The 22,262-nt window shown below is 36.4% G+C and overlaps 1 protein-coding gene across 1 annotated transcript; it reads right to left on the reverse strand.

Moving 5' to 3' along the window:
- Nucleotides 1–1,693: 1,693 nt before the first annotated feature.
- On the reverse strand, nt 1,694–19,255 carry LOC137389591 (uncharacterized). Its single transcript, XM_068075645.1, has 5 exons — nt 19,198–19,255; nt 4,679–4,803; nt 4,350–4,432; nt 3,064–3,935; nt 1,694–1,818 (listed from the first exon to the last, which is right to left on the reverse strand). Exons 2-5 carry the CDS (start codon nt 4,718–4,720, stop codon nt 1,694–1,696), a joined length of 1,122 nt encoding a protein of 373 aa, XP_067931746.1. The 5' UTR covers nt 4,721–4,803; nt 19,198–19,255.
- Between the last annotated feature and the right edge of the window lie 3,007 nt (nt 19,256–22,262).

A 22,262-nucleotide genomic window follows, 5' to 3' on the forward strand; every position in this document is an offset into this window, starting at 1 on the left:
AGCGTTTTTTTTTCTCACAAAGCAACAATCCATATGCTCCTAGTACAGACTACCTGAACGATTATCTACTCGTGTGTTACTGTAGAATTATGAATATGCATTCAAAATATTATAGTTATGGTGCTTTTGTATCGACCAGTTTCCAAAGTTCAGAACAACTGTATCTGAGCTTGTGAAAGCCAACAGATGCGCCGCGACCACTCAACTTGGCAACATGAATTATTTTTATTTTTCGCCTGTTACTGTGCAAGCCATGTGCAGAGATAATCATTCTAAAGTGCTTTAACTCGGCTCCCAACAAGTACACAACCAGTAGGGGACTCGTCATAAGAAAAGAGTAGTGTTCCAGGTTTTACTCTTCAACCAGGCAGACAGCTATTTTGATGACCTTGTGACCCTAGCAGTTACATCTACTATTGCTCTATGTTCTTCTCAAGGCTTATTGAAATTTTGCTAATAGTTCACGCCTTGTAATTTATTGTGCTTCCATGATTCGAATAGGCTTGAAGTTGCCCGCTGCCGACAATTTGCACCCAAACATTTCAACAATTCGGAGTTGCACTATAATAGATCTTTCCAAGATTTGTGATGCGAATGCCGTCACACAAATTTAGTGAAGCGAAAGATTTTACAACTTTCTATGATTCAGCGTGAAAGCAACTCCAAGCCCACTCCAAGCATGGAAACCAGTGATGATTATCTCAACCAGGAATTAGATAGTTGGTGCGGTGCCAAGCTTGTCTAGAAACAAAGGTGAATATGCCTTGTAGCGTGATTGAGTAATAAGCTAGTACTCCCTGCTAGATAACAAACAGTGATAAAGTCTTATCCACAAACAATACTCTACCATGAGTCCTGCCACTTATGTAGATCATGATAAGAAGTTGGGTGAAATGTGGGACACTTGACATAATTATAGATCACAGAACTAACAGCACGATCAAGATGTTGTTCTCAAGAGTGCTTTAGGTAACTTTTAAAGCCTTCTTGATCACAGAATCCTATTTGTGCAATACATTGTTAATTTCCTGTCAACCACTTACAGCAAGGCCTCTTCTCAAACATGTATGGCAAAGCCTCCTCTCAAACACGTATAGCGGAGTACAAAAGTTGGTCTAGTCCTTTAGTACATCACTAATAGTTAGTTATGTTACTATAAGTTGTATTAGAGTACAAACTACTTAGTATGATTATTAAAAAAACTTTGATGATGGCTCAGAAAATTTTCCAAAAGGATTATTTCAACATGATTGGAGTTATCACCCATTAGGAAAGACAACTTTACATCATGTATGAATAGCAGCTATACTAATCTGGTGAGAAGGTAATGTATAAATTGATAATTTATCATACTTGCCAGCTTACTAGGAGTCTTATTGACGAGTTTTTGTTTATCCACTCACTCTACCTAATGAGTATTAGGTATTTAGGTTCATGTTTGCGTTGCTGCCTTCACTAGTTTTAGTACACAAAAACAATTTAAATTTAAACATCTTTAGAAATTTATCTTTTGTTATTCATTCAGTGGATTTGTTTCTTTATTCTTTAAAAATATTTATTAATTACATGTGAATGTTTATGTATTAAACAAATGTTGTGAATACTCCTACACAACCACTTCAACTAGAGCAAAACTTAACTTGAAATATTTCAACAAGACAGAAACTCTGATCAGCTCTGAAGAATACCAGCTTCAGAGCAACATTTTGAATATCATTAGCTCCAGTAATATATACAGAATAGAGATGGAGGTGACCGATGACGACCCTCCAGCCGCAGCTACTTGTGTTCCTTTGTTGACAATAGCTCTAATGCTCACTAAAATAGCAGAATACCGAAGCAATTAACATGAGTGAACCATTAGCAGAAAACATGAAAGCCCAAAAAAGGAATTCTCAAAAAATGTAGTACATGTAATAATACTGCGAACATTGATGATATTTTACTAACATGAGAAGCCAACTCCTACTAATGAACTATGGGTGCTTACTGACACAAATATGCTTTTTTATATCAAGGACAAAACAGAACTCCTCGCTCATTAAAGAAGGAACGTATCTAATGTGTGCTTGTTATTGATTTAGTAGTTTAGAGGCTAAGAGCTGCAATTACCTAATATCAGTTGTCTGTGTAACCATGTCATAGAAGGTAACACCCAGAGGTCAGTGCTCCTTCTAGGTATGCATGAAAACAAGCCGAGATTGAATTAAAGAGTGGCTAATGGCATGAATATAGTTTTTTTTTTAAACACAATAAATGCTGCAAAAAGTTAATATGAATGCTAAGCTGAGGAATCAAAATGATAGTGGATTCTGGAAGAAGACAGGATAAAACCCTCATATCCTAGCAATCAATTTTCAAAGCAGTGCGCAGTGACTATAAACTACATGTAAATGTTAATAGAATGCTGTGCTCTTCTAAAGCAGGGTTATTGTACAACAAAATATTTTTGAAAGACAAAGTAATACGGATGAGCAGTTGAGCTCTAACACCTTTGGTACATAATTGTTGATAAACAAAACTTTTCCCAGTTTCTATTAAACAAACATTTGGACAAATAATATACTTTGACATTTTCCTTCACTCAATGCATTTCTTAAAACCTAAGCTCTGCGAGGAAATATTGTAAGATTTTTTGTTTTTGATTTGAGTTTATTTTCATCATAAAAACAGATGCACACTGAGACATAAACTAAATAAATATACATATATGAATAAGCAATCATAATACAATAGGGAGTGATGAAGGCCCACGTGCACAGTAGCAGGGCTAATCAAGGTGCAGGGCCCAAGTTGACAATTTTCTTAAAAACCTTTAAGTTGAGTTTAAGTAAAAAACAAGACTAACTTAACAGCATGCAATTTTGTTGTATATCATCTATCACAACCACGCGGCAAATACAAACAGTTGCTACAGCTTTTATTCAGTTCAGCAGAAAATGCTCAAAATCTGCTTGCGACAAACAAGACATTACCAAATTCTCTCTCTCACCACAATGTACCGGAGGCTAAAGCGCATTGAATACATCGCCAAGGCACAAGAAAGCTTAATAGAGCACGTACCTGGTAATGACTTGAGGCTGGTGCCGGAGATTATGTAGAGGGTATTGTGAGCCAAGCCCAACATGGAGTCAGCAAATATGTAACATTCAGATTGGGTTACATCTGAGACTGAGTTTTTATCACATATCGTCAGCACCTCGGTAGCATGTATGTCAACCAGATATAATCCGTTGGTGTTACCACCAGCAAACAGGTACAAACCCTCGTGTAAAGGCAGAGCATTAGTAATGTTACTTAAAGGAAGTTGGGTGACTTTTACACTTCCAGAAGACAAAGTTGCTACACCAACCCGATAGAGCTCCATATTGGTTGCAAGTACAACCTCCATTGGGTAATTTAGATCAATCCACATAGAAATGAACGCAGCGCCTTTAGGTAGACTAGAGACTGTGTCCACCTGCAGGCCAGACGTATTTAACCTCCTCAAAGTGTTTCCCTCGTTAGTGAGAATATATACAAGAGTGTATGCTTTATGGCTGCTGTCACTGGCCATGTACCTCGGCTTAAAGAGTCTCGCTTCTTGCCCAACGCCATCCTTTTCACCTTGCTCCCGGCATCTGCCAGCATAATCCTCTACACCGTTCTCGCCTCTGTTCAACTTTCGAATGCAGTTGTTATATAGGTCACTAAGTAGAACAGTTTCCTTAGAGAGTTGGTGAATGAAGGCGTAGAACACGCGTACCTCATCACCTCTACCATTTTCATATCCTGGAGAGCTGCCACCTACCAGCATAATCTTGCTAGTTAAGTTAAGAGTTTGTATCGAAGCCATTCCTCCAATAAGGATGTTGCCTTCGATGTAGAGATCAGCTTCGATGTTAGTTATTAAGTGCTCAAAGGAAGAGTCGCTTGTGAGGTTTTCAAATTCAACCCTGAAAGTTAGTATTTGTATATGTATATTTGAATACATTTCATTGCAGAGCGACGAAAACAATGGTAATTGGTAAAAGGGAACTCTTACAGAATTAGCATTAACAAGGACAAAAACAAAACAAATAAATTATGGGGAGCTTAAAGTAAAAACTAAATGTAAAGGCTTAAAATTATATGTAAAACTAAATTGGTAAAGCAGTAACAAGTAGAAGGGTTTTTTGGAATAATTTTAGCTTAGGCACATGTAAACTCGGCAATGCAGAGATTAAGTGCTAGATTGTGGAATAACTTTTCTAGCGTAGATCTCCATTAGATATTAGCTTAAATCAAGTCAATCTATTTTTGTTTATTATCTGTATGGCTGCCTAGCCTAGTGATTTGGGAATCGGGTAACAATATAATATAATACGTACAGTGCATCTGAGGACCTGTATGTCAGCTGGGTGGCTGTGAGACCTGAACAGTTGGGTAAGACAGACAGCAGGAGAAAGGATACCTAAAGGTGATAATAGGGAGTTGTCTTTTCAAATGTTATCCTTCCACCTGTGCCACATTTACACACTCAAGTTGCAAAACATAGTTGGAAAAATGTAGCTACCTAATAACCCTCAAACAGCACCTGTGAAACTAATATTTAATCTACCAAAGTAGCTTTTCAGAATGTGTTATTGAAGTGCTTCAATGCTGTAGTCAAGGTAATAGCTCTGTGAGCAGAGTTTGTTATAAAATCATGAATACTAACCACGATCTGTGAGCTCCAAAATCTTTTCCCAGGTGACTCCATCAGCACTGCTAGACTGACTTTAGAGCATACCGATATAGAGTCAACATCAGTGATTCAGGAACCCACCCGCAGAGGCCATATAACTTTCCAACAATAAAGATAGCGTGGAATATAGACAAATTTCTACTTACAATCATGAACATAATTTACTTGAACATAAAATTGAAGTAATCATTTGACTCCACACTTGAAGTGATATTAAAAATGTGACATTTGATGGTTTTAGAAAACAAAGTTGCTTAAAGAAACTGAAAATAAAATGTAAAAATAATCAGATATGAAAGCTAAACTAGTTTAAACTCTAGCAGGTCTAGACTAGAATAAGTTACGCTGCGGGCCTTGACCACCCCCCTCCCCTATGTCTAAATCTTCTCACTGCCAAACGTGATCTTCCATTTCTATTTTTTTAATATAAAGTAAAAACAAAACTTTTTTTATATATTATTATATTTTCAATTTAGGTTTTATATATTACTAAGTAAATGTCCAGCATTATATTGGTAATGATAAAGTTTTGCACAAAAAATTTATTTTTGACCAACATACAGTCAAACATGGATAACTCGAACTTCACGGGACCGAGCAAGTGTTCGAATTATCAGAGCGTTCAAGTTATCAGAGCACTGTCACGAGTCCATGTATTTACTTATTTATTAGTAGATACATGTACATATACAAACTATAATATAAATCAAAAGCACAAATGGCTTGTTTCAAATTAAATGCTTCTAATGTAAAGTTTAAAACTTTTTTTATCAAAAAGTATAGAGATTTTTCTATCACTTGAGATTGGTTTGTTGTTTGAGGTGATGTTATTGCCAGGACGTTTTTTAGATTGACATTGGCAAAACTTGATCGTTTTTGAAATGCTCAGAAGAAAAGACATCTTTTTCTTTTGAGCGTTTTACCCACGATCAATTTTGCCGATTTTTCTTGAAGTTTATGCAAAGATTACCTCACTTTACCTGGGATTCGTTAAGAGCAACACTCCGAGGCAGTTCAATTAAAAGTTTTATGAGGTTTTACGGTACATTGTATATCACTCACGCTTTTTGAATGGATACTTATTGAATGTACACACGTATTCTGTGTTTAGGTCAAACGATGAATAGTTTTTTTCAGCTAAGACAACGTATACATTTAATTACAACAATTTTTAAGACGTTTTAAACATTCAACATTCCGACGTTGATTCAACACGGAATCAACGTCGGAAAACTATTCATCACGGGCTAGCCGGGTCACGCACTCAAGGATTTTTGCCACGCACATACAAAACAAAAACATGCTGTTTTTGTTTTGTATGTGCGTGGCGAAAATCCTTGCGCGCGTGACTCGGCTAGCCCATGCTATTCATTGTATAGCAGTATAAATCAAATTTCACCAAACCTTTAGAAAAGTCGTTGACAAAAATATTTTGCCGATGGTGGTAATAACGACGCTTATGAATTACGAAAAGATGAGGTCGACCTCTATGGCTTTGAATAAAGTGATTTTCTAAAGCGATAACAACCGTTTCGGTAGCCGTTGGGCAAAAAACAGTTCGAATTAACAGTGTTGAGTTCGAGTTATCTATAGCAATTTATCATTAGGTGAGAACGGACCAAAGAAACCGTTCGAATTAACCATGTGTTCAAGCTATCCGTGGGCGAGTTATCCATGTTTGACTGTATACATAATTTACCATTTTAACTTTTTAATGAAGGTATATTTTTTATTTCCATGTGTTTGACCCAATGCATAATTCAAATATTTGAAAGCTTGAGGAATAGCTAAAATAGGTTGTTGAACAACATTTCTTACTTCTTATGCTACACATTTATTCAAGTTTTGAAACAGCTTATTAACAGTGACGGGTAATGTTGCTGCCATTGGTTAAGTTTCTTTATTCAATGAATTTGAGTAACTTAAGCTAGTCAAAATTTTTACTATAATAAGAGCCGTATCAATTAATTCTCAGAAGAAAAATGACTACCAGGGAAAGTCAGATTTAAAAACAAATCAGAATGCAAAGCGCAATTCGACCTTGATTTGATGCTAAGGTAACAAATGGTATGTGATATATAACTGTTCAACCAAAGTGGTGGATCTTTTACCTAAATGAGGTGTAATAGAAAGACAACTCCTAGTGGGTGATCAGATTATTCAAGAAAGAATCTATGCGGTAGATAATCAGAACATGAACACACTGAGTAAACACTGTGTGTGGGCTGGCATGTGCAAGTGTGTGCGCGTGTGGGTGAGTGTGCATGTGTGTGCGTGTGTGGTGGTATATACGTGGTGTGCGTATGTGGTGGTATATACGTGGTGTGCGTATGTGGTGGTATATACGTGGTGTGCGTATGTGGTGGTATATACGTGGTGTGCATATGTGGTGGTATATACGTGGTGTGCGTATGTGGTGGTATATACGTGGTGTGCGTATGTGGTGGCATATACAAGGTGTGCGTATGTGGTGGTATGTACGCGGTGTGCGTGTGTGGTGATATATACGCGGTGTGCGTATGTGGTGGTATATACGTGGTGTGCGTATGTGGTGGTATATACGTGCTGTGCGTATGTGGTGGTATATACGTGCTGTGCATATGTGGTGGTATATACGTGCTGTGCGTATGTGGTGGTATATATGTGGTGTGCGTATGTGGTGGCATATACAAGGTGTGCGTATGTGGTGGTATATATGCGGTGTGCGTGTGTGGTGATATATACGTGGTGTGCGTATGTGGTGGTATATACGTGGTGTGCGTATGTGGTGGTATATACGTGGTGTGCGTATGTGGTGGTATATACGTGGTGTGCGTATGTGGTGGCATATACAAGGTGTGCGCATGTGGTGGTATATACGCGGTGTGCGTGTGTGGTGATATATACGTGGTGTGCGTATGTGGTGGTATATACGTGGTGTGCGTATGTGGTGGTATATACGTGGTGTGCGTATGTGGTGGTATATACGTGGTGTGCGTATGTGGTGGTATATACGTGGTGTGCGTATGTGGTGGTATATACAAGGTGTGCGTATGTGGTGGTATATACGTGGTGTGCGTATGTGGCGGTATATACGGGGTGTGCGTATGTGGTGGTATATACGTGGTGTGCGTATGTGGTGGTATATACGTGATGTGCGTATGTGGTGGTATATACGTGGTGTGCGTATGTGGTGGTATATACGTGGTGTGCGTATGTGGTGGTATATGCCCAAGAAAACCTTTTGTATGAAGCTGAATAAGCATAATAGCACATCAACATTCGTACAAAACTAGAAAAACATTTTCGATCTGTTTGAAAAAATAGCATCTTAGTAATACAAGTACAAGGCAGGTACATATATACATATATATATATATATATATATACAGATGAGATGTTACCATTCTACGCTGCCGTAGGTAATAATACAAGCACAAGGCAGGTAGACATAGCAGTAAATAATAAATTACCGTACTATCCTGCTGCACCTAAGAACACAAGTATAATTCACGTAAACAGAGCGGTAAATGAAAAGTTACAATCTCCATGCTATGGAAGCTAACAATACTTTTTGGCAGAGAAGCGTGAAGCAAATTCTTCAAACCATTCTCAAGGAATGCAACAAATAAACGCAGTCTTGCCTTCAAGCATATACAATGTAATGTAAAAGCTTGTCGTTTGATTCAACTTAGACAGAGTGGGGAATAATAAACTGCAAAATTGATGTTTCTGCTGATGGCATTTTTTATCAAGAGAGATGACTTTTAGAAGTGTGAGTTGTCTACTCAATGTTTAAACATCTACATACATGTATATTGGAATCAATAGCAATAGAAAAACTGACAAATTCACTAGAGACAAGTACCCCGGTTTTAAAGGAGAGGCAATGACTTCACTAATATTTATGTTTTATTTGCTTCATCTCCGCTATCTTTTTTGACTGTCACTTCACTCAGTAAAGAGCATACATGGGCAAAAAAGTACAGCGGATGAGAACCAAGAGAGTAAAAGTAGTGAGAATAGCTCTATGAATGAATCATAGATGTGACACTTACAGCCTATTAATAGTAAGAATAATGGTAACAGGGATTACGTGTTTGTCACAATTTCCATTTCCATAACATTTCCATAATTCATTTTCATATTATTTCCATTTCCATAACATTTCCATAATCTATTTCCATATTATTTCCATTTCCATAACATTTCCATAATTCCTTTCCATATTATTTCTATTTCCATAACATTTCCATAAATCATTTCCATATTTTTTCCATTTCCATAACATTTCCATAATTCATTTCCATATTTTTTCCATTTCCATAACATTTCCATATTTCTAAAATAAAATTTCCATATCGATTTCCATAAAAATTATGGAAATATTTATGTTTATGGAAATGGAAAAGTAAACATTTCCATAATATGTTTAGCGATCCCTGGTGTGTACGTATGTGTGCGCGCTTGCGTGTCAAATGAGCGTGTGTGTGTGTGTGCAATCGTCAACTCTTCCCGAATATGTGATTAATTTATACATAATATGAATATGATATTTGCTTGCTAATATACTTTATTTAGGGTCCAGGCAACATCAAAACTGTATGCTACCATTGCCTATAACTAAGCCAGAGACGATTTGAGATGTTTTGAGAGTTTCTTTCAGACTCCCTTAATAGTTTCTGTAATACCACTGATGTTAGCTGGGTTTGTGTGTTACCATTGTCCGTACATGTAGCCAAGTCCAGAGACAATTTGAGTTAATTTCTTCCAGACCACTTTAATAGTTTCTGTAATACCACGGATGTTAGCTGGGTTTGTGTGTTACCATTGTCTATACATGTAGCCGAGCAAGAGACAATTTGAGTTAGTTTCTTCCAGACCCCTTTAATAGTTTCTGTAATACCACTGATGTTAGCTGTTTGTGTATTACCATTGTCTATTCATGTAGCCTAGTCTATACAATATAACTCCCCTCTGTTTATATCTTGGATTACGTGTATGTTACAATTTCCATAATTCAATTCTATGTTATTTCCATTTCCATAAAATTTCCATAATTCATTTCCATAATTTCCATATTATTTCCATTTCCATACCCTTTCCATAATTTATTTCCATATTATTTCCATTTCCATAATATTTCCATAATTCATTTCCATATTATTTCCATTTCCATAATTCATTTCCATATTTTTTTCCATTTCCATAACATTTCCATAATTTATTTCCATATTATTTCCATTTCCATAACATTTCCATAATTCATTTCCATATTTTTTCCATTTCCATAACATTTCCATAATTCATTTCCATATTATTTCCATTTCCATAACATTTCCATATTTCTAAAATAAAATTTCCATATCCATTTCCATAAAATTATGGAAATATTTATGTTTATGGAAATGGATATGGAAAAGTAAACATTTCCATAATATGTTTAGCGATCCCTGAATGGTAATAATGCTAGAACCATGATGGCAGAGCACACAGACCAAGGCCGGCTGCCTAGCCGATCCCAGGACACACGCTATAGTCTTACCGAGTCCCAGCACAGCAGGAGACTAATCCGTAGGTGAGTCAACTAGGTCTACTGAGAGAAGCGGACAAAGAAACCGCGTGAGGAGCAGACCAAGAGACCGATACGACCAAGGGGCGGAGCCTAACAAAAGACTGTACCTATAAAAGGTGACAGGAATAGTGAGAGACAGAGATAGCTGGCAGTATCTTGCATATTGTTCTGTTGTATGTGCACACACTGATCACATGTGTTTATAGTGTTGTATGTGCACACACTGATCACATGTGTTTATAGTGTTGTATGTGCACACACTGATCACATGTGTTTATAGTGTTTATGTCTATTCATGAAATATATATTTGTCTTATTGCTTGCACTCGATGTCTTAATTTTTGTGGAGCGGTAAAAGGAACCGGCAGTTTCCTTTAGAACACTACTAGCCAACATAGTAGTATTGTAATAGACGACTGCGCCTAGAGCCGAGTGCCCACTGCGCGACAAGCCGATCGATCAACAGGAGAATGGCCCGGTACCATTGAAAGCCCATTGTGTTACTGAGCTCCTTTGCCATACTTCGCAAGGAGCTCTTATGATCCATTTCTTATGGTCCATTACTCTGTTCTGCATATGCAGTATAATGCTTAGCAGTGTAGCTGTATCAGAGAGGGCTTTGAAGAAAGCATCACAAAAATGCTCATATCCTTCACATTAAACTCGTGGATTTTTTAATTAATCAGCGCCATAGATCCCAGAAATGAAGACCTGCTCACAGATAAGGAAAGTATATATTCCCTAACTTCCTAGCTAGATTTCAAGGTATATTTCTAAACTAGACAAATGCACAGCGTTGTACGGGCACTAAAAACAGGTTATATAAACAGGGGAAGGTAATGTAGTTGCCATTGACTAATTCGAGTAAGTTAGTATATTACTAAACCTGCTAATAAGATCGGAGAGCAAGCTTTAGTGATGTTGCACATAACACAGCGTCATTATGCATATTTTAACCCAGATAATGACTATTTGTCCAATGAGTCCATTGTATCCCGTGTAGCTTCATGGGTTCGACGATTGTCTTGTGAACTGGTAGTTCAAAGTTCTAATCGAGGGTGATGTGAATTTTTTGTTGCTAGATTTTAATTGCCATAGCTGGACATACACACAACACAGAGAATTTGAGACTTATATACAGTAGGCGCTGCTACAACGTAAATAATCCGATCCAGGAACAACGAAGATAGAGGGATTTTACATTATACAAGCAGTAAAGTATAAATAAACACATCTAAACTCATCTCTTTAGCCATACCAAAAGAAAAAAACCATGCTTGAATGTTAAACTTTTTGGCTGTTTCGCAACTGTAATATTATTGGTTTGCATCGACAACTTGTGTCTTTCTTTGATTAATTTCACTGGTTTTACAGGCTATGATTGCAGTAATTTTACCATAAGTTTATGTTAACGCACATATTCGACGTCCATTTACAACGATTTGGTTATTTTTTTCTAGACAGAACAGTCTATTCTGCGAAGTAAACTAATAACAAAACAAACATTTTTTACATCTACAATAAAGCAAAACAAATATATTTTTGCTATAAAAAGAGCGATGTTTACCTGTTTGTCGTCTCTCTGTATCCAAGAATCAAGGTTAGGATAAAAGATAACTACCGGCGATACTCCCAATTCGTGACATTCAGATTGGTAAACCGACACTAACACCTGCACCAATTGATCGTCTTCAAGTGTTTATTAACCATTGCGCAGCTACCTATTCTCTGCTTTGTCGACACATCTGACGATCTATCAAGACGAACTAAAATGCCACAGATGTTGTATAGGCCTATGTACATGTAATACATACAACATATATACATATATGTACGTACTTGTAACGCTATATGTACGTCGCTTTTTTTCTCTCACAAGTGCCATGAGATATATTACCATTTAAATCGACTCTGCGAAGTTGCCCCTACTTGACACTTTACGTTATCTGGAGTTTACGTTATAGGAGGTATACTTTAAACGAGCATTCAATGTAGGTAGGACAAAAGAAATTCCACGCAGAGACTGTCATTTGCCTAGTATTTTCTTTTCTCTCTGCTGATTTTATCAGAGACCTGCAACTACTCGAGACATGAACAGCCCACTGAGTGCGTACCTCTCCACGGCAGCACTACTGAGCCAGAGTAAATGGCTGATTTATGGGTATAATCAGAATCCGTTTTTGGTACTCACCAACCTAATGAAAGGCCTGATGGCATTTCCACACAGCAATGCTTTAAGGAGGTGCCCAAGTGAGAAAAGACAGAGATCACCTGGCAGTCTCCTGCATGTACACACATTTGAATTGTATTGCATCATAAATATATACTAGCTGTGCTACCCAGCGTTGCCCGGGTAAAAAAAATCAGCTTTTAAACAATGAGAAGTAATGAGAGTTGCCCGTCCCACTTGCTATTAGCCTGGTACATTGCCAATTGATGGAAGATTTTATTACACTTAATACTGAGAGTTAACAGCTTTTCGTGACGTTATGCTATGACCCTGCGTCATACGCAAAGCCGTTGGGTCTTTGCTGCCATATATCTACATATATCAGCAGGGGAAGAAATCAATTTCTGTGGCTTAAATAGTACGGCGCCGGACTTGCCATCGGGTGGGTCTGAGATCAAATCTTCTTCGGTATGGATACTTTAATGCAAGATTTTAAGACTTAAAGCCGGAATGCAAACAGACATATCCACAGATAGACATACTTTGAGAAATATATATATATAAATATATATATTTGCTTTGTACTCAAATGGTTTGATTCTTGTGGAGCAGTGAAGGCAACACAGCTGTTTCCTTTACAATTACAGTTTCACTTGTCATGTCATGCATAAAAATTAGATCTAATGTTTTTTATATACCAAAATCATCCTATGTTGGAGAAAATATGCCTATAAGAGTACATTTCATTCTCAACATATGATAATCCATAGATGTGACACCATCAACATATGATAATGCACAGATGTGACAGCATCAACATATGATAATGCATAGATTTGACGCCATCAACATATGATAATGCATAGATGTGACACCATCAACATATGATAATGCATAGATGTGATGCCATCAACATATGATGATGCATAGATGTGACACCATCAACATATGATAATCCATAGATGTGACACCATCAACATATGATAATGCATAGATGTGACGCCATCAACATATGATAATGCATAGATGTGACACTATCAACATATGATAATGCATAGATGTGACACCATCAACATATGATAATCCATAGATGTGACACCATCAACATATGATAATGCATAGATGTGACGCCATCAACATATGATAATGCATAGATGTGACACCATCAACATATGATAATCCATAGATGTGACACCATCAACATATGATAATCCATAGATGTGACACCATCAACATATGATAATGCATAGATGTGACGCCATCAACATATGACAATGCATAGATGTGACACCATCAACATATGATAATGCATAGATGTGACACCATCAACATATGATAATGCACAGATGTGGCGCCATCAACATATGACAATGCATAGATGTGACACCATCAACATATGACAATGCATAGATGTGACACCATCAACATATGATAATGCATAGATGTGACACCATCAACATATGATAATGCATAGATGTGACACCATCAACATATGATAATGCATAGGTGTGACACCATCAACATATGATAATGCTGTGAAGGATTTTCCGTGGTACCTACGTATTAATACACCTTCAAAAACTCGGGGCTATAGTTTAAATGCTGTCAGACTAATATTAACCCTAATATTTAAGTAGGCCTAGATAACTGCTCTAAACTTTGCCGGACAGTATCAGAGTAGCCACATAACCCTGAAAGGATGACTTGCTGGTTATTGATAATGCTCACTGCTACACTAAACTGTGATGAACAGTGTTAGCGTAGCCACATAACCCGGAAAGGATGACTTTCGGCTATAATTGCCACTTAACGTATTCCTATGTAATTGAGGCAATCAATTAACATAGGATAATCAACTTGACATAGTGATACGATGACTATGGAAGTTGTACAAACTCAAACAACATCTGAGACAATCAGATTTGATAGAACAACGCTGTCCGGTGATAAGCCTAGAAGCCTACAGCCTAGAATAAAATAGCCAGCGACTAAAATCTCTTATTCACAATTTAGATTGATAGATATAACAACAAGCTTAATTCCACAAATTATAATTTCTTTTATTTACTAATTCAGACTAAGACATACCTTGTATATAGAATAAGACTTAGAATGGTATACGGATAAGAGCAGGAGAAAGGACTGAGTAAAAATATGGCAACACATTATTTTATACCTTCTAAACATAAACCAGGGGACCAATTAACTTGAAAGTCTCTATTTACTTGGTCTAGTAATTATTCTTTCACGTGTAGGCTATTAACTCTGTGGTTCCAGAGTCAGCAGAAATACCAAGCTGACCACCGTTCCTACCAAACATGATTCACCATTTCGTAATTTCAATCTACCAGTGGTTTGTCATGAAGAAGGCAAAATGCTCAACCAAACAAAAATGGCCGACATATTACATACATAATATGTGCTATAAATCCATCACAATGCGTAGATGTGATGTTATCAACATACGATAATCCATAGATGTGACACCATCAACATATTATAATCCATAGATGTGACACCATCAACATATGACAATGCATAGATGTGACACTATCAACATATGATAATCCATAGATGTGATGTTATCAACATATGATAATCCATAGATGTGACACCGTCAACATATGATAATCCATAGATGTGACACCATCAACATATGATAATCCATAGATGTGATGTTATCAACATATGACAACGCATAGATGTAACGCCATCAACATATGATAATCCATAGATGTGACACCATCAACATATGACAATGCATAGATGTGACACCATCAACATATGATAATCCATAGATGTGACACCATCAACATATGATAATGCATAGATGTTATGTTATCAACATATAATAATCCATATATGTGACGCCATCAACATATGATAATCCATAGATGTGATGTTATCAACATATGACAATGCATAGATGTGATGCCATCAACATATGATAATCCATAGATGTGATGTTATCAACATACGATAATCCATAAATGTGACACTATCAACATATGATAATCCATAGATGTGACACCAGCAACATATGATAATCCATAGATGTGACACCATCAACATATGATAATCCATAGATGTGACACTATCAACATATGATAATCCATAGATGTGACACCATCAACATATGACAATGCATAGATGTGACACAATCAACATATAATAATGCATAGATGTGACACCATTAACTTATGATAATGCATAGATGTGATGTTATCATCATACGATAATCCATAGATGTGACACCATCAACATATGATAATCCATAGATGTGACACCAGCAACATATGATAATCCATAGATGTGACACCATCAACATATGATAATCCATAGATGTGACACCAGCAACATATAATCCATAGATGTGACACCATAAACATATGATAATCCATAGATGTGACACCATCAACATATGATAATCCATAGATGTGACACCATCAACATATAATAATCCATAGATGTGACACCATCAACATATGACATTGCATAAATGTTGCACAATCAACATATGACAATAAAGAATATGAGAAGCATTGATTCCTGGCTGATGTTTGTATTCCTTAGACGGATCACATTACACCACAAAAACCATAGGTGCAAGAAAAAGGATTATTATCAATATTTTTATAAATAAGGTCATCTTCTGTCTCGAGAGAGCATCTCATCACCTTGACAAACCGAATGAGGTATTTACAGCTCTCTAGAGGCGCGAGTGATCCGTAAACGATTATAGTAGCAGGTACTCCTACTTCTTTAGGCGCCTCCTCGTCAGTCCAGAAGGGTGTCAGAGTACCACAGCTGTACCTCAAGGGACACGTGTTCAGGAGCTTATTACCTACAGATGCATAACAATTATTATTATTGTATAAATAACAGCACATATGAGTTCTCCGATAAGCAAACCAATATCCTCCAGAATTGTGCAGAAAGTCTAAGCATAAATCTGATAACTGAACCAATCCTTCACCATTTTAACAAAACAATCTTATGTCTCCAGTTTGCCTATCTCCATATGGAAAAGAATAATTCGATAGCAGTCGTCTTCTGCACTGCCTTCTGATAGGCTTTGTGCTCGACTAAAATTATTTCTTCCTGCCTTGATACTAAAAAAACCTACCGAGTAAAATACGCTAACTTTTTCTGTAAAGTTTTGATATAAAATATGAGCGCTTTACCTAGTTTGTATTAATTTACGTATCACATAAATACTTTACTTTCGTCTCGTCTTACTTTTGCTTTGAATTGCTGTATAGACAGTTACTGATGCAGATCTTTTGCATGGCATGGATAAGTGTTTATTACAAAATATATAAATATGCTTATTTGTTCATATTTAGTTGGAAATATATATATTCAAATACTGGGCATGTACAAACAACATTATATATATTCAAATACTGTGCATGCACTAACAATATTATATATATTCAAATACTGTGCATGCACTAACAATATTATATATATTCAAATACTGTGCATGCACTAACAATATTATATATATTCAAATACTGTGCATGCACTAACGATATTATATATATTCAAATACTGTGCATGCACTAACAATATTATATATATTCAAATACTGTGCATGCACTAACAATATTATATATATTCAAATACTGTGCATGCACTAACAATATTATATATATTCAAATACTGTGCATGCGCTAACGAATCAGACATAATCAGTGAATGTTTCTCGTAATTAATAATTACTGCCAGTGTTTTGACTTTCTCTGTGAGAAATCTCTCTTCTATCACTGAACAATACTATTAGTAGTAAAGTTTAGATTTGCTGGACACCATAAAAAATAAATAAAACACACTCATTTTGATTCCTAAACTGCGATGAAAACAGAATTTTCTTAAAGTATATCTTACAGTATAGTTTATAGTTTTACACAGAACAATTTCATTACATAATTTATAAGGTCTTAATGATTTACATGTTAAACTTCAAAACTTCAATTGTTGGGAAAAATAGAGAATTGAACCAAATTTGTTTATGTCATTTAATTGAATAAATAAATTTTATTCTACTGCATTCAATTTAAATATAATATAAAATAAAAGTCTATTATATTTAAATTTTCCAACCAGTTTAAATATTTAATAGAATTTAAACATAAATTCTATTACATTTAAACTTGTTGACGTTCAACAAGTTTAAATATAATAGTATTAAAATAGAATTTAGCTTTAGAAAGGCAACACAAAGAAAAGGGAAAAAGCTATTGTCAGGAGAGGAGCTAACTTTATGGATTGTTTGCTCAAATTAGTTTCATAATGCTATTAAATATAAGTATAACACTACATTTCTACCTTCCTCGTTGTGATTAGCTGTTATAGATTTCATTGCTGTAAATTGGAAACACAACACTTTTTATTCATATCCCGACTAAAACAAAACAAAGTATCAGCTATGTTGATGTTGACCAGACATCGGGCTTGAAATAAATAAGGTGGCAAGTCTGGAATTATTAGGTCAGTGATAGAAGCTTCCTGTTTATAATTTCTTCCCGTTTTTTAACTTGGATTTGCTGGCTGTTGCAAATCTTAATTAAGTGTTAGTGTCTTTTTAGTACCTTTTATATAATAAAATTATTTAGTTGCATTTCTCATTATAAGTTACTAATAGGATTCCCCCCAATAGTGCAAGTGGTAATTTAGTAAGAGATACTGATGACTTACCGGCAGCACCGGAGAACCTAAACCATTGAAGATCCTTATGCATATCACAGTTATAGCCTCGTTCTGTTGAAGGATCACCCGGTCTGGTGTCACTTCCATTGTGGTCCATCCTCCAAGATTCAGTAAAGTTTGTAGCTGTCAGACATTCGGGAGGAGTTGGAGGGGTCGTTGGTGAAGCAGCCGTAGAATTTAGCAGCCTGGTCGGTGCAGATGGCGAGGTAGAGAACGGTGAGACGGTACCGGGAAGTCTCGTCTTAGAGTTGCACTCGATTAGCGTCTGTAGCAACTTATCATAAACCGCTTTCTCTACCGTAATTTTATTAGCGAGAGAATCATCTTGCACTATCTCTCTCTTCTCGTGGAAGTATTCTGGGCATTTGGCCAGAAGCAGCTTACTAATGATTTGTACCCTTTTTTCATAGACAAACAGCTCTTGTCGCTGACTGTCATAGTCGTCGCCTGTTGCATGCAGCTCAGCAACAAAAAAGGAAAGGAACAGCACCAGTAAGACGCTCATCATAAACCCGATCGAGTAAGGTGAAAGGATCCCTATCAATACCGAGGATTTCAATAAGTGTCTCAGCAATACCGAGGCTATCAAGAAGTATATTACTCTTTGATAATAGTAGCAATAGCTTACGAGGGGTAGATATCATGCTAATGCAAGAAAGATTAAACAACTCATGGTGTGAGCTGCCAGATGTTAACTCTCGAAGCCAAATGAGCAATACTGTGCATGAGAACATAACAGCTTGTAATATATCACCTTCTGCTTGAGTAGAAAGTATGTGCCTTTAGCGAAAATGCTTCTATTAGTGTTTGCTGACAAAACAAAAACAATGAATAGATAAAACCAAAGACCTATAAACTATACTCAATAGTTGGTAAGTATAGTTAATAGGTCTATGGATAGAACCTAAATCAAAGGTTTAATGGTCTGGGTGAATTGGCAGAGAAAGCTGCAGTGGTGAGATCGTTCCTAACAGCAACGTATGACCGATTGATTTAAATCAATACTTCTCTCTTAATAAGGGCAGATATTAATAAGGGATAATCAATTTAACGAACCCAATGTTAGGTGTAGTATTTGTTATTCATAACATTTGCTGGGTTTCCATGCTTCGATTGTATCCGGAGTTGACCTCTGCCAACAAATTCGCACTCTACCGTTTCAACGATTCGGAGTTGCACTTTATCGACTTTTCCACGGCTAGGAAAAATAAATTCAAAATGTTCATAATGAGTACCATCGACCAAACCCCATAGGATCTGTCAAACAACCAGTGTCTAGAGTGAATGCAAACTCGCATGCTTACTAGGCTGGATAGAAAAGCTATAATCTACTTTGAGATTCGTGTGAGAAAAGAATCCAGACATTCTAACTTTGGTAATACATTGATGACAATTTATTTATTCTTTTTTTACACGCAAGTTAGTACAGAACAACGATGTTCAATCATAAGCTGCTGCTGTAAAGGCAGCTGAGTGTGTTGAGCTACTAAATAGACAGTGACGAGCCGTATGGCGACCTGTCAACCTGGTGCCTGACGCTATTACTTGTGTGACTCAACCTTGTAATGGAAAGTATGACGTCAACTCCTCAGAATGCTGACAAGAATAAAGATACTAAAATGACAGGCTTCGTACATTCTAAAGTGCAGACTTCTTGTGCAGACTAGAGTGAGTCTGCCCAAGAAAACATGCCAAACTAGCCGACAAGAAGGGCGTTTTACTGGAGCTAAGTAATGTTATAAAAAAGAAACTGACACCATAAACGATAAACTTGCTGATAGTATTATTTAGGATTGTACTTGTTGATAAATATTTTAGATATTAATTTGCATTTAGTAATGAACATAATGGTATAAAAATTTTTAGGTGCTCTGGTACTATCTGGTATAACTGGTGAAATCGTGTCATTTCCAATTGATTTAGGAGTAATAGACAATATTATCCATATACATACTCACATTAGTGGTGAGCTTGTTAGCATGAATCTTTACTGGTTTACTGTCCTCAATCATTATAACTCAAACGTTTAACTTCTTGATAAACCAAATGACAGCAAATACATTGATTAAGCGTTTCTTAAACACACGTTAAATATAAAAGTAAAAAACACAAAGATAATCCTAATTGCAGCGACTGCAAATTTCAATGTTTGGTGCGCGTGGACACGTAGTCAAATTATAAAATAAAGAAACGGATAACGTAAATAAAAACTAACCGTACCTATTAGCTCTTTAAAAAAAACAATTCACTAGTATCTACTATATATAAGCACCCAAGGTGTAAATCAGTTACTTTCCAAGTGGCCAGCCCATTAGCTGTGTGTGGGTGTTCGAACTCGAAAGAAATGCTGAAGGTTCAATTGATCGATATAAGACTAGGTTGGTAGTCCGTGGTTTCCACTCAACAACCAAGGGTTGATTGTCACAAAAACCTTCTCTCTAGTAGTCAATAGAGAGGATGTCTATGTCACTGTATGGACTTCTTTCTAAAAGACTTGTCTCTACTGAATCTGCGACTTTAATCTGTAAACCAGGTGATCTCTTTATAGATTGAGACAATTTCCGCACTGCTGGAACCAAATACTAAACTAATTCCAGAAATCACTAAACTAGTGCCGATCAATTATGGGTCTACTTGGCGATGAAGCCCTAAAAATGCACCAGCCGAACTAAATCTCTAAGATCTTTAAGAAGTACATGTAAATGTCTAAGAAGTCAGATGGCCGATGGCAACATATGTAAAGCTCATCACTGATGACAGCAGTAAGTCACTCTACCAATCACTGACATTGGCGACATGTTAGGGACAGTTAGATGATTCACAGCTACATCAAACCACACCCATATAAATGCTGCCAAAAGAGTGCTGCGCTAATTGAAAGGCGTCCAAAGTTAGGTCTAAGCTACTAAAAATTACAATCTAAACTAGTCAGTTATTTCGATTCTAACTAGACCAATGGTGACACTCATTACTCTATGTTGAGTGTTGAGTTTACGTATGTCAGTGGCCAGGTGCTCTGGCTGAGCAAGCACCAGATTGTTATTTCGTTAGCGACTGAAGAGGCTGAGTATATGACAGCCTGTGATGCCATCGAAAAGCTGCCTAGTTAAGGCAGCTATATAAAGATATAACACGATAAGACTACCCGCTAACTCTACACATTGATAACCAGTCAGCTATATGAATAGTGAACAATAATGCTACAATGAAATAAGTAAGCATATGGATGTGAATTGTCATTTCATACATGGAAAAATACCGAGTAAACATCAAAACAGCGTAATGTACAACCTGTGATATGATTATTGACATATTTACAAAACCCCTCCCTCGATCATAATTTATTAAACTGTTATCAATGTTAAGTGTGTCATAGGTTAGCCTAGTGGGCTACCTGGTGGGCTACCTAGTGGGTTACCTAGGTAGGATAGGATATAGGCTAGAGTCGTTACATACTTTTGTGTGATGGTTTTATACATTTTATTATGTATCACTTATTTTCTTCACCAAAAGCCAGCAACTAAGCCGGTGTTCAGTAGTGACATAATACTGCCTATTGTGAGTGTAGTTTTGGGTCCTGGGCCTTTTACTTTTTGGTATTGTGAGTTACGCTCCCTTGGAAAAGGTAAGAGAAGGCAACCTCTTCCAAGTCAGAATTTTTTGTTTTTTTTCTCTTCAACACTGTTCTTCCATATATATATATGAGCAATCTTTATTGCGGTAATCAATGGTCATATTTTACAACATGTTTTCCACAAGGCACCACGGCAAGTAAACTAACTAAAAAGCTGTGTACAACAAAAAAATAAAAAAGAACAACACAAAGAAACCATAGTCTAACCAATGATATACAGACCCCACATCATGGGGCTGTATATCATTGGTCTAACTAAAGAACTAATGAATAGTCTAACTAATATAATAATGTTGGAACTGAATGCATAATATGTAAAAAGCAAGCTTGAGGATTGATATGAGTATTGTTCAATGATATACTGCCCCCATGGCTGTAAATCATTGGTATTGTTTAAACAAAAAGTGGACAGATAAAACTTTTATCGGTTTTTATCATAAAAGCTCTGTGAAAATAGTTATGCATATCTAAGACTACAGATTCCATG

The sequence above is a fragment of the Watersipora subatra genome, chromosome 3, assembly GCF_963576615.1.
Source record: "Watersipora subatra chromosome 3, tzWatSuba1.1, whole genome shotgun sequence".
In the NCBI taxonomy this organism is placed as follows: Eukaryota; Metazoa; Bryozoa; class Gymnolaemata; order Cheilostomatida; family Watersiporidae; genus Watersipora; species Watersipora subatra.